At 43.2% G+C, this 13720-nt stretch overlaps 1 protein-coding gene across 2 annotated transcripts in view; it reads left to right on the top strand.

Moving 5' to 3' along the window:
- SCAPER (S-phase cyclin A associated protein in the ER) overlaps nt 1–13720 on the top strand; it is a 218932-nt gene that overhangs the window by 21582 nt on the left and 183630 nt on the right. For both annotated transcript variants that reach the window (XM_066592259.1, XM_066592258.1), the window contains exons 4-5: nt 3722–3919; nt 11650–11750. In XM_066592259.1, the coding sequence (XP_066448356.1) occupies nt 3722–3919; nt 11650–11750 (299 nt within the window). The remainder of the gene's footprint in view (nt 1–3721; nt 3920–11649; nt 11751–13720) is intronic.

Below are 13720 nucleotides of genomic sequence, written 5' to 3'. Positions count from 1 at the left end.
TTCAAAGCAGACTAAGGTTTCAAGATGTGCTGTTAAAGCTCTTTTGAAGAAGCACAAAGAAACATGTAACATTGAGGATCGTAGATACAGTGGTTGGCCATGGAAGTTTTGTACAGCAGTCCGCTACCATTCTTGAAATGAATATCACTTCTGTGTGAAAGCACAGGAGCGACGGTCAGTTGGATGGCTGTTGGGTGCTTATGTCTGACATTCGTCCCGTGTAAATGTACCTTTATATTAGCTTTTTGACAAATGTACATATATTTTAATATTAGGTTTGCAGATTGCCCACCTATGCTGGACTTTGCCCAGGTCCCTAAAGACTCTGCTCATCAACTTTCACAGGATGACAGTTGTCTAAGGGCTCATGTCCACGGGCAAAATATGATTTAAGATCCGCAGCGGATCTCCCGCATGCGGATCCGCATCCCATAGGGATGCATTGACCACCCGCGGGTAGATAAATACCCGCGGATCGTCAATAAAAGGGATTTAAAAAAAAATGGAGCATGGAAAAATCCGGACCATGCTCCATTTTCGTGCGGGTCTCCCGCGGGGACGGCTCCCGCGGGCTTCTATTGAAGCCTATGGAAGCCGTCCGGATCCGCGGGAGACCTAAAATAGGAATTTAAAGTATTTACCATCCGGCGCGGGCGGAGAAGATCAGCTGTTCCTCACGGCCGCATCTTCCTTGCTTCGGCTCGGCGGATGTGCCCGGCGCATGCGCGCGGCACGTCGGCGACGTGCCGGTGACGTGCCGCCGGCGTCAGGAATTCATCCGCCAGCCGAAAATGAAGATCCGGCCGTGAAGAACAGCTGATCTTCTCCGCCCGCGCCGGATGGTAAATACTTTTAAATTCTTATTTTCGGCGCTCATGTCCGCGGGGCAGGAGGGACCCGCTGCAGATTCTACATGTAGAATCTGCAGCGGATCTGATTTTCCCCGTGGACATGAGGCCTAAATGTCTGCACGAGCACTATCGTCACCGCTAAGGTTGTTAGTACTCGTGCAGAGCGTTTACACAGGCAGACTTTACCGCTTGGATGAATTTTGAGCAATAATTGTCCAATGTAAATGGCCCTTTAGGGTGGCTTTACACGTGACAAATATCATCCACATCAAATTACTAACGACGACCTGTTCATCTGTGCGTGAGCGAGTGGGTTTGTGAGTGACTTACATGCTCCGCCCCTGATCTCATGACGGTGACATCATCACAGATCCTGTATGCACACGGCTGCTGTATGGCTAGGTGTTTGTTAGTATTCCACTGCAACTCAGGCTGTCATGTGATAAGGGGTGGAGCATGTAACTCCCTCACTGGCCATGAAGGACTTTTGATAACGTCACCTTCATGTGATCAGGAGCGGAGAATGTAAGTCATTTACCTGGGATGAGCGTCACCGTCATGTGATCAGGGGCGTTGCATGACGGTGACATTATCACAGGTCCTTCATCTCCAGTGCTGTGCTGCTTCTGATCCCTGTTGTATGGGATTAACAATGTATGCAGCAGAGCTGTGTGTGTGTGACGTGCATGTAACAGATCTGTGTGGCGCATTGCACCACCAGAAACACTGGTACTATAATTTCCTGATAATTACTAGTAGTTGCTCTATAGAGCACATGTAAGTGACAGTTGTTGTGTGTAAACACAGTCACCTACAGGGCGAGGAGTGAGAATTGTTCACTAGTTGCTTTGTTTGGTGTAAACAGGCAATGGTTTGTCTGGATTGACAGGGGATCAGAGTAATGAATATGGCTCAGTTTGCTTTTTTAACCATTGCCTGGCTCCTGTAAGGTTTTCTAGAATTAGTAAAACTCCACAGCAAAATAAAGTCTGATTGTATAAATGTTTGGTTTCTTGACAAAGAAAGAATAAAGCTAATAGAACTAGCAGTTCCTAATACTCTGCTCTCTGTGCCATGCTGTGTGTCCATGGCTGCTCTCTTAGAGGTTTTGTAATAGATGGGCTTTACATTTCACTGTAAACTCATAAGCTTTCATGATTCCTCAATACACTACTATGCAGCTGCCATGCCAGCAAATGACTGCTTATTATGGCCTTGGTTTCAGCATATGTAATTTTTGAAAAATAAATAAAACCAGTTGCTTCCTGTTCGCACCGTACATCCAGATTTAAAGGGGTTGTCCCGCGGCAAAAAAAAAACGTTTCAGCGCGGGACAACCCCTTTAATGATGAGCTGGTTACAGTGGTTTAATGCTTGCACCACGGTATAATTCATCAATTTTGCGTGCTACCCAGCGTGTCAAAGTTGCTGGGCTTTATATCGGCTTTTGTGACATGAGCCACTTTAGTACATTTGGTGATACTTAAGACTGACTAATCTAATTTTACACTGTCTAAATATTAGGATTAGTAGATCTGCCCCTATAAATAAAAAAAATTTTTTTTTCTTAACTAGTGGTATTGTACAAAAAGTAATTTAAAAATATATTGGTATATAAAATAGGAACTATATACTTTTGTATCGCACAAAAAGTAATGCAAAACTTATTTTGGTAGCCAATAGAGATGAGCGAGCACCAAAATGCTCGGGTGCTCGTTACTCGAGTCAAACTTTCAGTGATGCTCGAGAGTTCGTTTCGAGTAACGAACCCCATTGAAGTCAATGGGCGACTCGAGCATTTTTGTATATGACTGGTGCTCCGCTAAGGTTTTCATTTGTGAAAATCTTAGCAAATCACCAAAGTCATGTAAAAAACACAGAAATGAATAGGGCAGGCGAGGAGCAACATGCAGGGCTGCATTTCGGGCATCCTAAAATGTGTAAAAAAAATAAAAAATTTATACTCACCTTTCCGCTGCAGCCAGAGTTCAGCCGCGTCTGTCCAGCAGTTCTCCTGAACTGCTTTCTGTAGTATTCAGCAGGTGGGGATTTAAAATCCCCGCCTGCTGAATGAGCTGGCTCTGATTGGTCCCTGCGCTGAGCCAATCAGAGGCAGCACTCACTCACTCACTCATTCATGAATTCATGAATGGGTGAGTGAGAGCTGCCTCTGATTGGTGAGGCTGTGACCAATCAGAGGCTGCTCATTCAGCAGGCGGGGATTTTAAATCCCCACCTGCTGAATACTACAGAAAGCAGTTCAGGAGAACTGCCGGACAGACGCGGCTGAACTCTGGCTGCAGCGGAAAGGTGAGTATAATTTTTTTTTTTTTTTACACATTTTAGGATGATTTTCAGGTAAGGGCTTATATTTTTAAGCCCTTCCCGAAAATTTATCCCGCACTCGCCGGCAGCCCATTGGTTTCAATGGAGCCGGCTGTATTGCCGGCTCCATTGAATTCAATGGTCAGTGCTCGTTTAATCGAGACGAGTACCGCGTGGTGCTCGTCTCGAGTAACGAGCGTCTCGAACACCCTAATACTCAAACGAGCATCAAGCTCGGATGAGTATGCTCGCTTATCTCTAGTAGCCAATGAAAAAGTAGGGCCTGTTAAACCACCATGTGCACACTTCCACTTCAAAGCGTCTGGTCATTTTTAATCAAAACACTCTGGTTGTTAAGTGGTTAAAAAGCTGCACTGTGAAAAAACAAGGCACAGAATGGGCAAACATTTATATTGGTACCTGAGCGTTATGTTTCTGAAGTCTTCTGTTGTTACCTTTCCTCTCGCATATGTCCATTTCCTAATGTTTTGGTTGTGTTTGAGCCGCAGCTTCTGTCCCATGCTGTCATGTCTTTTGTTTTACAGAATAGCTCCTTGCACTGCAAATTGAATGTTAACTCTGCAAATGACAAAAATCACGACAAGAGCCCATCCAAGACGAGACTTCCTCGGAAAGTGGACCTTCGGGCTCGATATTGGGCATTTCTCTTTGACAATCTCCGGAGAGCTGTGGATGAAATCTATGTAACTTGTGAATCAGACCAGAGTGTTGTTGAGTGCAAGGTAATATCTAAATATTAATATATGCGTTCAGAGATTTTGTTACAAGGTTGTGTTTGCTAAGGTTTGCATGGGGATGCAGTTCTGTTGTGATTTCATTGAACAGGATAGTCCTGTCAGGGCAGTACTGTGGAATCCATATGGGACTTTTTGCCATGCATTCCGCCTTAAAAACCATTGCAGAATTCCATGGCTGAGCTGTGGATATGCACTTGTGTACCCGCGGATCTGCGCATGGATTTAACCCTTTTCAATGGGTTATTCTGCATGCAAATTTCCCGAAAGTGGAAATAGTGCAAAATCAGTTTCAAGAAGTAACTTGTCGCTTCTTTTTTTTAAGCAGATTTGTACAGCACTGTATAGACTGCGGCACAGATTTACATTGAAGGTAACGGGGCACATAGGAGATGCAGATTTGATGCGGATTCTGCTGCAAAAATCCGCCATGTGAATGTATCCTTATGGGTACCTTTACACGTAGTGAAAATGGTGAAGATTTTCTGCTGCAGAATTGGCTGTGGAATCACTGCAGCTTTTTACAGCGCTAGCATTGTGGAGGAGAGTTCAAGAAATCTGCAGCGGGAATTGACTTACTGTGCGGATTGTAGATCCGTAGCATGCAATGCACTGGGTGAAATGTGTGACAAAACTGCAGCATTTCCACACAAAAACCACACAGGATGGGGTTTTTGTGGCCATTGATTTACCTCTGTGGAACATCTGCAATTCATCTTACCCAAGTCCTCACATCCCGTGTTCTGCCACCGCCGGTCTCCAGTGTGATGTGCTGTTTATAGGCTGAGCTCTGTGATTGGCTGCAGCAGTCTGTGACGCGACGCCGTGAACAGGCAGCCTTATGGAGTTATCCCGTATTATGTAACTAAAGCCTACACAGAACATGTCATTTGTTTGCATCATAATATATGGACTGGCACTCTCATTACAGAGAGGTATGTTTTAAAGGTAGTCAGGAATGGGGAGAAACTTCATTGGGGAGCTCCTCATTGGCCTCTTTCTACCCGACTTGACTAGATTGACAGTTAATTACTGCAGAGAGAGAACTGTGTTGGGATGTTCGTGTTTTGGCTTTCAGGGTGTGAAAGGTGGTGGACACCGAAGAGCCACCATTTGAGCAGGGTTACCCTTATCATAGTATGCTAGGTAGGTTCAGTATTAGGAATGTTGTAGGCATTCATCTATTCCAACTTTTCGCTGGCAGTACAACGATATCGGAGGAGTTAGCAGGTCTGAGAATCCCTGCAAATCGTGAATAAAATCCCTGTCGGGCCGATTTTTCACACCCTTTTTGTATAAATTGCCTAATAACACAAATCTTTTTTTTTTTTAAATATAGCAACTTTTAAAGTTTACAGTGTTACTCTTCCATCCGATCTTCAAATCAAAAGTGGACAGACACAATTGCAGGCTGGACAGTTGTGTTTCTGGCGTTGGGTTTGGAACCATGGGTGTAGTAGCCATGCAGGTTCAGTAGGTTGTCGGAGGAGAGCCAGAGGTCGGTATTGGTAAGGTCTCAGTTTGTGGTACAAAGTAGGAAGCGGGTATCATAGTTAGGAGGAACGCCAGAGGTCGGTATTGGTAGGTCTCAGTTAGTGGTACAAAGTAGGAAGCGGGTATCATGGTTGGGAGGAACACCAGAGGTCGGTATTGGTAAGGTCTCAGTTTGTGGTGCAAAGTAGGAAGCGGGTATCATAGTTAGGAGGAACACCAGAGGTCCGTATTGGTAGGTCTCAGTTTAGATTTGCAGAGGAGCAGGCAGGAGAAGAGCTTGACTAAGGCTGTACAGCACAATACTCACGCGCTTGTCCTGTGGCAGGGTCCGGCTTTTATAATGAGCCTAATTAGGAACAGAGGCAGGGTCGAGACAGGGGCTGGTTTTGCAGGATCTGGGAACAAGGCAAAGAGTCATGGGCTGCATGGCTAAGTAGTGAGAGCTACTGACTGGAGTGCAGGAGGTCCCAGGTTTGATCCTTGACAATGGTAAAGTTTCCAAGGCAACCGTACCAAACCCCAAGACTATCTAATAACAGAACCCATGCACGATACCTGCTAGGCTACTATGGAAACACTAGCTGCGTCTCTCCACGCCTGATCTAAAGTTGGAAAGACACTCTAGTAAAACATAGTAAGAACTAGCAGTCTGCATGCTGAGGGATATGTGATGTATATGCCTACCCTCTTATATCAGCATATCAGTGAGTATATGACCGCTTTCTGTGATTTTTTTTTTTTTATGTTGGAAAGCCCTTTTAGTAAAACATAGTAAGAACTAAGTAATAGGTCCTTCACATGCGAGAATGGTGCAGCTTACAGTGCTATTGTGGCTGATAAAAAGACAGGAATCCGGATGCCCCCATTAGAATTGCAGCGTCTAGCTCTCAATCAAGAGGGAAGCCACAATGCAAATGTGAACCCAAAAGTATCATACAATCATTCGGGCATAATACTAAAACCCTAAATTTGTTGACTGCAAATAACCAAACCCCTTTACCTGGTTGCCCACATATTAGATATATTGCAAGTTTTCAACAGGATTCTTAATGTGGAGAGCGGATGGTCACTTCCAGTTACTTAATAAGCAAATATCCTTTGAAGGTTCAGCAAAATCTTCTTTGACCTGTTTATGCTATAGATTCGAGGGGTATAGGACCGTCGGAATCCATTTTCACTTGCTGTGATTCCCTGTGTTTACCTGTAGATGGCACTATTGTAGTTCTAGTCAATCATCTTCCTATTCACTGACTAAACAAAATCTTGTCTGTATGGTTTACAGTCCCCCTTGAATCATTTTTGATTTGTCATCGGTACTGTGAAATTCCTCATTTTACAACTGTAGATGTCTCAGTAATACATATTTTCAGAAATCCCGTGACCGGAAGTTGCCTCATCCGTTTATATTGGATTCCACTGACTATTCACTTTTATGTAACGTCTTACCAGGCAGATTTTCCCCCGGATTACTTTATTTGCCAGACTGGCCTTGCCGTTGGGTATGAGCTATGCCAATTTCTTGGGAGAATAGTTTTGCTCTGTGTCTAATTGCATCTATTTTCCTTGTCTTTTGTATCAGATTGACAAATTCAATTCGACCTTCAGAGACGAGGCCACTTGGACCTTTGTCTGCCGGCTCCCAGGTCCCTGCTCTTGTGTATCCTATAGATAGAGCAATTTCCACTGCTTCAGCACCAGCAAGAAGCATTGTAGGTGAATGAGAGAGCTGTATTGATGTGCAGGGCCCTGGGGTCCTGGCGTCTTGGTATAGAGTGTCATCAGGACAAAGAGATGGCGCCAACAGTCCTGCCGTGTGCGCCAGTGACTAGAATTAATTACAAACCAATCGAATTCGTTGCAGCCAATTGGTAAACTAATTGGTAACTAAAGCTGGGTATCTAGCCGTGGTGATCCGGGATGGGGGAAGGAAAATCCTGAGAGACACTTTTGTCCATCTGCGGGTGAGATGTCCGGAGAGAGATATGCATGAGTGACGGAGCCCCCTGCTGCTGCTGCTTGTCCTGTTTGTATTCGCTTGTTCGGAAAACATGGCTTATGTTACCGCTCTCAAGGCATGGAGGCTGATCAGCCTGATAAGGTGAACAGAGCATCTCTTCAATCAGGTATCTGCCTGGGAGATGATCCCTCATTTACAAGTAGATGGGGCTATGCTACTGCAAAGTACCACTAATTGCAGGTCTGTGACAACCCTAATTGGAGGAAAATGCATTTTAATAGAACTATTCCAAATGACATTCGAGCAGAAACAGCAAGGGAGTGCAGTATTGTATTGGCTGCGGAATGTCTTACTCCACCATTTACTAAAACACAAGCGTTTACTGAGGGTTTCAGCTTTTTTCTGATCAAATGCAGAAAGGCCCATATTACGTTTCGGTACTCCCTGTATGCCGTATTATTATGGGCTTGGGTTGCTATGTCAGATTGTGCAATTTTGTGTTACAGAATCAAATCAATACAACCAGCTGCATAAAAGTGCATTGCAGTTAATACAAATTAGGGCTACTTACAGGGATAGGTGCAGGGTTCTCTTTAATTCTTTTAGTGGGTTTCCCTTGTGTATAGGTATGCACATTTTCAAGATCTCGCTTCTCTTTAATGGTCAATAACTTTTCAACAAACTGTGCATAAATCAATAGTAGAATATGCAAAACTTTGCTATATGTGTTGTCAAAGAAAAAGGATTCCTTTTACTCTGATCAAGGCCCCCACCACACAAAAAACTACTGTGAAAATTTTCTAAAATCTATCCTGGTAAACAAGAAGAATTTAGGCTATCTTCATATCTGCATCAGAGGCTCCGAATATCTGCCATGAAATCACCGAGCAAATAGTGCCGCATACTATCATATTCCATCTGGGAAAAGTTTTGCCCACATGCAAGAAATAAGACGAAGCCCATTATAGTCAGTAGAGCCTTGAATCCCATCACATATTCCAATACAGAGATACGGCATGTCTGTCATGAAGCGTGAGACGCCAGTGGGGATTATGACAGACAGGCAGTATCTCTGTATTGGAATATGTGATGGTATTCAAGAACGAGCTGCCACACCTGACACCTACCCTTCATAACTCCTACCTGCAGCTGGAGGTGAGAGGTTTGTTTTTATTGATTGTTTGTGATAGGTTTACTTGTTTTATATAATATACATGTGTAGAGAGTTTTTTTTAGTTTGAAATAAAGATGTATCAGGTTTGATGTGAAGAATTTCTTGCACCCTATGTGCTGCTCAGTGACTTTTATTTGCTGTATTACGGTGGATTTTTGAGTCTGAAATCTCTAACTGAGAGTCCATTCCGTCAACCCTTCCCAAAGTTTTGGTAGGCTGTCATGCTGCTGACACTGCTTATTCTTTGAAGCTTATTCTAAAAAGTCACCTGAAAGTGCAGGTACACTTTAAATTATGTTGATTGCCCAATGACCCTGGAGGTCCCTTCCAACTCTACCATTTTATGATTCTGGGTTCTAAGTTAACATTGTATTGTTAACCCTTTCCAATCCAATTTGTATCCTGGTTTTCCTAGGGGGCTTACTCTTTTTGTGCCATTACACAACGGCGCTATCTGCTGGCTAAAGCCAGTACTGCATGAGGTGACAAGTTAGGCTCCGACAGCAGAGAGGCTGGCAATATACAGTAAGAGAACCCCGACGGACGTCTTCCAACATCAGAGCTATATAGCCTTAAATCATAATGTCTTCAGACGCCAGACAGTGGATTGGAAAGGGTTAAAAAGCTGTCTTTCCTTTGAACAGTAAGACTCAAATGTTCCTCTACATCTTGCAACTTTAGCCAAATCTTACTTTTTTGATTATATAGTAGTGGAAATAACATCCAGGTTCAAAGCAAGAACTTTGGAAGGATATTCCTTGATCTCCTTATGCACATATTTATTTTATAACCTCTTATATGGGTTAACTGTATTAAATCAACCCGTTGGTCCTGGACAAAGATGGCCATAACACTTCTCTAAATACCTGATGCACAGTATGCACTAGTATGTATTGGTAGTCTTAAACACCACACGCTGCTGTGATTGGCTGACTCTGCTCACATGGGCAGCACTGGTCAACCAAAGCAAGTGTGGTGTCTTGAGCCCCATTTACACGCAACGATTATCGCTCAAAATTAGTTCAAACAATGGCTTTTGAGCGATAATCGTTGTGTGTTAACACTTCCATCTTTCACTCTTTGGAGGAACAATGATTTTTAGGTGAGCTTAAAATCCATCATACAGCCGGAGAGAGATAGCAGGGACCGCACGCTGTGTTCTCCATTGGAACAGCTGATTACATTGCATTCGGCTGAAAGCATGTGGCAATACAGCTAAGTGCAGAGTCCAGACCACATGCTGGGATTTGCAAAACAGATGCTGGAGGCTCATTTACATACAAATAAAGCTGATAACGTGCTAATGCGCATTAGTGCCCATTAGTACTTTATGCAAAATGATCGCTAGAACCGTCAATCTTTCAATCATTTGAAAGATTGTCTTTGCGTTTAAATGAGCCTTTAGACTACCAACCAGTACATACTAGTGCATAGTGTGCATCAGGTAGTCAGAGAAGCCTTTTTGTTAGTCCAGAACAAGAGGGCAAATTTAATGGCTGATTGGGTGGATAGTGTGTGTAAAAAAAATTGCAATGGAGTAGCTATGTAGGCATCTATACCATGTTGAATTAATAGTATATAAATAGATATATACTCTGTAAAAAAAACAAAAAAACAAGCAACTTAAGGAAGTTGTCATTTTGCTGCAAAATTGCTCATTTGGTTTTTAGCAGAACTGAAAACCAGGTGACTGTCAGGTCGTGTAAACAGGCAGTCATTCAACTACGAACGACTGCCTGTTTACTGTGAATGGAGGCCGGCGGGCTGGAACGGCTTCTCTGCCTTCATTCACTGAAAGACTATCAAGCACAGAAATGATAGTTGGGCGGTGGTCTGTGGGACATCTTTTGGCCGCATAAGCGTCGGACAGTTGTCCCATGTATGGGTGCCTTAAGCTGCCCTCCAGTAGGTGGCATTACCAACTCATTTTTCCATCTGCTATTTACATACCTAAATAAGATGGGCACCTAACATATCTCTTGAACGTTTTGGTGTTGCAGGAATATTTTATTACATGTGGGTTCTGCTATGAGATGTGTTTTATGTATATATCGGACTATAGTTTTGTAGCATCATCTCTACCAGATCTATGTGTATACTTACTGTACATATGTATATGGTTATTTACATTGGCTATATCCAGGCTGATGTATTATGCTCAGCGCCATGAAGTATATGCGTATTGTTTATATTAATTATGTTTCTATTTATACTACTACTGGATTATTTTCTCTATGTATATGTTGATTTTGTCGTTCTAGTCTGTCATGAAGTATACAGTACATAAACAATAGAAATCTATTTTTCAAGTTGCTGCAAAACACATTTTAGCACATGACCTGGGACTTAGCGCTCAGTAGTTAGCACTGTTGCTCTGCGGTGCTGGAGTCCTAGGTTCAGAATTTGACCAATGACAACATCTGCATGGAGTTTGTATGTTCTTCCTGTGTTTTTGTGGGTGTTCATCTGGGTACTCCAGTTTCCTTCCACAGTCCAAAAACATACTAAGGGGAGAATATAGACTGTGAACTCCTACGAGAACAGGGCCCAATGTAAATGCTGGTGGTGGTGGTGATGATGATGATAGTCTGTGTACAGCGCTATGGAATATGTATGTGCTATATAAAATGAGTGTAAAATATAAATTTACTTTGTTAACTAATTGGGTTGTGTCGTTACAAAAATAAAAAAATTAACAGCTGGCCATGTTATAAAACAAAAAAAGATAGCATCCCCGCTGCTCGGCGTGGACATCCACTGGAAATGCGGTGACTGCTGCGGCCTCTTGGTATCAGCGCTCACATCATGGGCACTATGATGCCAGGAGTTCAGAACGGTGACGTTGCGGCTTCTGATTGGCCACAGCACCCGCCTGCGTTCCAGCAGATATCCGCTCTGGGTGCGGGGACAGGGCCACGGGAGTCGCTCAGCAGTGTCCTAGGGTCCGAAGACAGGTGATTGTGCTGTTTTTTTGTTCTAGAACATGCCCAGTCCTTAATAATAATTGTTGTTGTAATGACAGAACTCCTTTAGCTTAAATAGAGTTATCAGCCATATGCTAATGAATGCTATCTTATACCATTCTTTATGCAGGAAGTCTTAATGATGCTTGATAATTACGTGCGAGATTTTAAGGCACTTATTGACTGGATCCAGCTGCAAGAAAAGTTGGAGAAAACAGATGCCCAGAGCAGGTAGGTGCAGTTCTATCCATGTTTACCTGCTCTCTATCATTAAACACTACAGGAGAAATTCAAATCCTCATCCCTTCCTAACAATCTGGTAATGATGAGTAGTGTCAGAAAATGAATTTTCTTTTCATTTTTTTTTTACTATCAGGATGAAAACTTGTCCTGAACTAGTCCTACAGCTGCAGGGTTTATACGTGCTATGTACGGTCAGTGCAGCAGCACAAGTCTTTGCTGGATGCATTACAGTGCAGTATCAGCAGCCGTGAGAAAAGCAACTTCTTTGCAAGCTGTTGAAAGCAGGGGTATAAAGCACAATTAGGCTTATTTACTATTAAAAAATAAAGCAGTTCTCTGGCGCAAATTATGTCAGGTGCGCAAAACTTCTGGTGCAGTATTTAGCATAAATTAAGCCAACTAATAGGTGGTTTAAATTTAGAACAGACAGTCTTAAAATCCAACAGACTTAGCACTCAGTGATAAACTGGCGCCTTTTAAGACTGTCTAGTCTAAGTTTGCACCGTCTAACTTTTAGGCCTCCTGCAGACGGCCGGGTTGGATCCCGCTGCGAGAATTCTCGCAGCTGGATGCGAGCCGTGCCCCTACAGTGACCACTGCGACTCACCTGCTCTGCCAGATCCTCCACTCTGCTATGTGCCGGCTGCCACCCAGCCGGCACATGCGCAGTGCAGAGCCGGCGCGTCACTAGTGACGTTTTTGTGCGGGTCTCTGTGAGGCTCGCACAGAAATAGGACATGCCGCAACTTGTTTACCGCACAAGTTTTTGCATGGTCAAATCGTGTCTGTCTGCATAGGATTGCATTACCTACTGCAATCATATGGCAGTGGGTACGGGCCGAAATTTCACGGGATATCCCGCCACGCAATTTACGCCCGTGTGCATTTGGCCTTAGATAGTATTAGTAAATAAGCCCTGATGTGTATTAAAAGTTACAAGGTTTCTTTATTTTACGGTAATAAAACGTCATTTACATAAGATTAGGTTGATTTCACACCTGCTCTGGTGATTCCACTTTCCTGCTCCAATCCCCAGAGCAGAACCTAAGGACAGAACCCACACCACCAAGCAGACCGCATTGCCAGCCTTAGTACAATTTCCCCTGGGTGCACAATGCACCTCCGTGCGTCTACAAAGAAAGGAACTCCAGGTCTGACCTGCTGTACATTTCTGGCATAAATTATACATAAATCTGGCTGTGCATTATAGCCATTCCACTTTTTGACAAGCTGGCGCAAAAGAAGGAAATTTGCTAAATTATTGCTCAAGTGGGGTCTATGCAAAATGTGTGACGTTTGTACCCAGAATCGTGTTGTAAAGCAGCACAGTAGATCAGTTCCATATTTTAGTCCAGTGGTCCTAAACCTGGAACTGATCACACACTTGCAGACAGCAAGCAGAGATCTCGTAATGCATTGAAGCGCAAAGTATATTGAAAAGTTTTATAAGTTTTCATTCTTCAATGAATACACTCTTAACATTAAGAGATTAAACCCTTCTCCGTATTTCTGCTATGGCTTGCATGCAGTGCATCGTAATGTCAGGAGGCCAGTGGAAGAGGTTGACGATGTCTCTAGGGGGCTTCATCTGCTCCTCCTGACTAGAGCTAGCACTCCTCTGTGAGAAGTAGTAATGAATGACCACTTGTATGACTTTTAACACCATTCTTTCCTCTTGGGCATAGTAATTTCACTCCTGTCTGCATACAAGGGCAATACAATAGTTCTGTGATTATTTATCATAGTGCAATCACAGGATACAGGGTTTTATTATCTGGTGAGGGAACACCGGCAACTAATTCCAGTAATGAATCAGGAATTATACCAATTAACGGTTCTCAAGTTTAATGATTTCTCACGTCTGCATGAGTACAGAATTATAATTTGAAATAATTATTTTTATATCTGTGCAACACTAAACAAGAAGCAAACGTCACAAACCTCGCAGCATGACAATC

The sequence above is a fragment of the Eleutherodactylus coqui genome, chromosome 2, assembly GCF_035609145.1.
Source record: "Eleutherodactylus coqui strain aEleCoq1 chromosome 2, aEleCoq1.hap1, whole genome shotgun sequence".
In the NCBI taxonomy this organism is placed as follows: Eukaryota; Metazoa; Chordata; class Amphibia; order Anura; family Eleutherodactylidae; genus Eleutherodactylus; species Eleutherodactylus coqui.
Note: the sequence above shows the minus strand (reverse complement) of the source record. Positions and strands in the feature narration are given on the sequence as shown.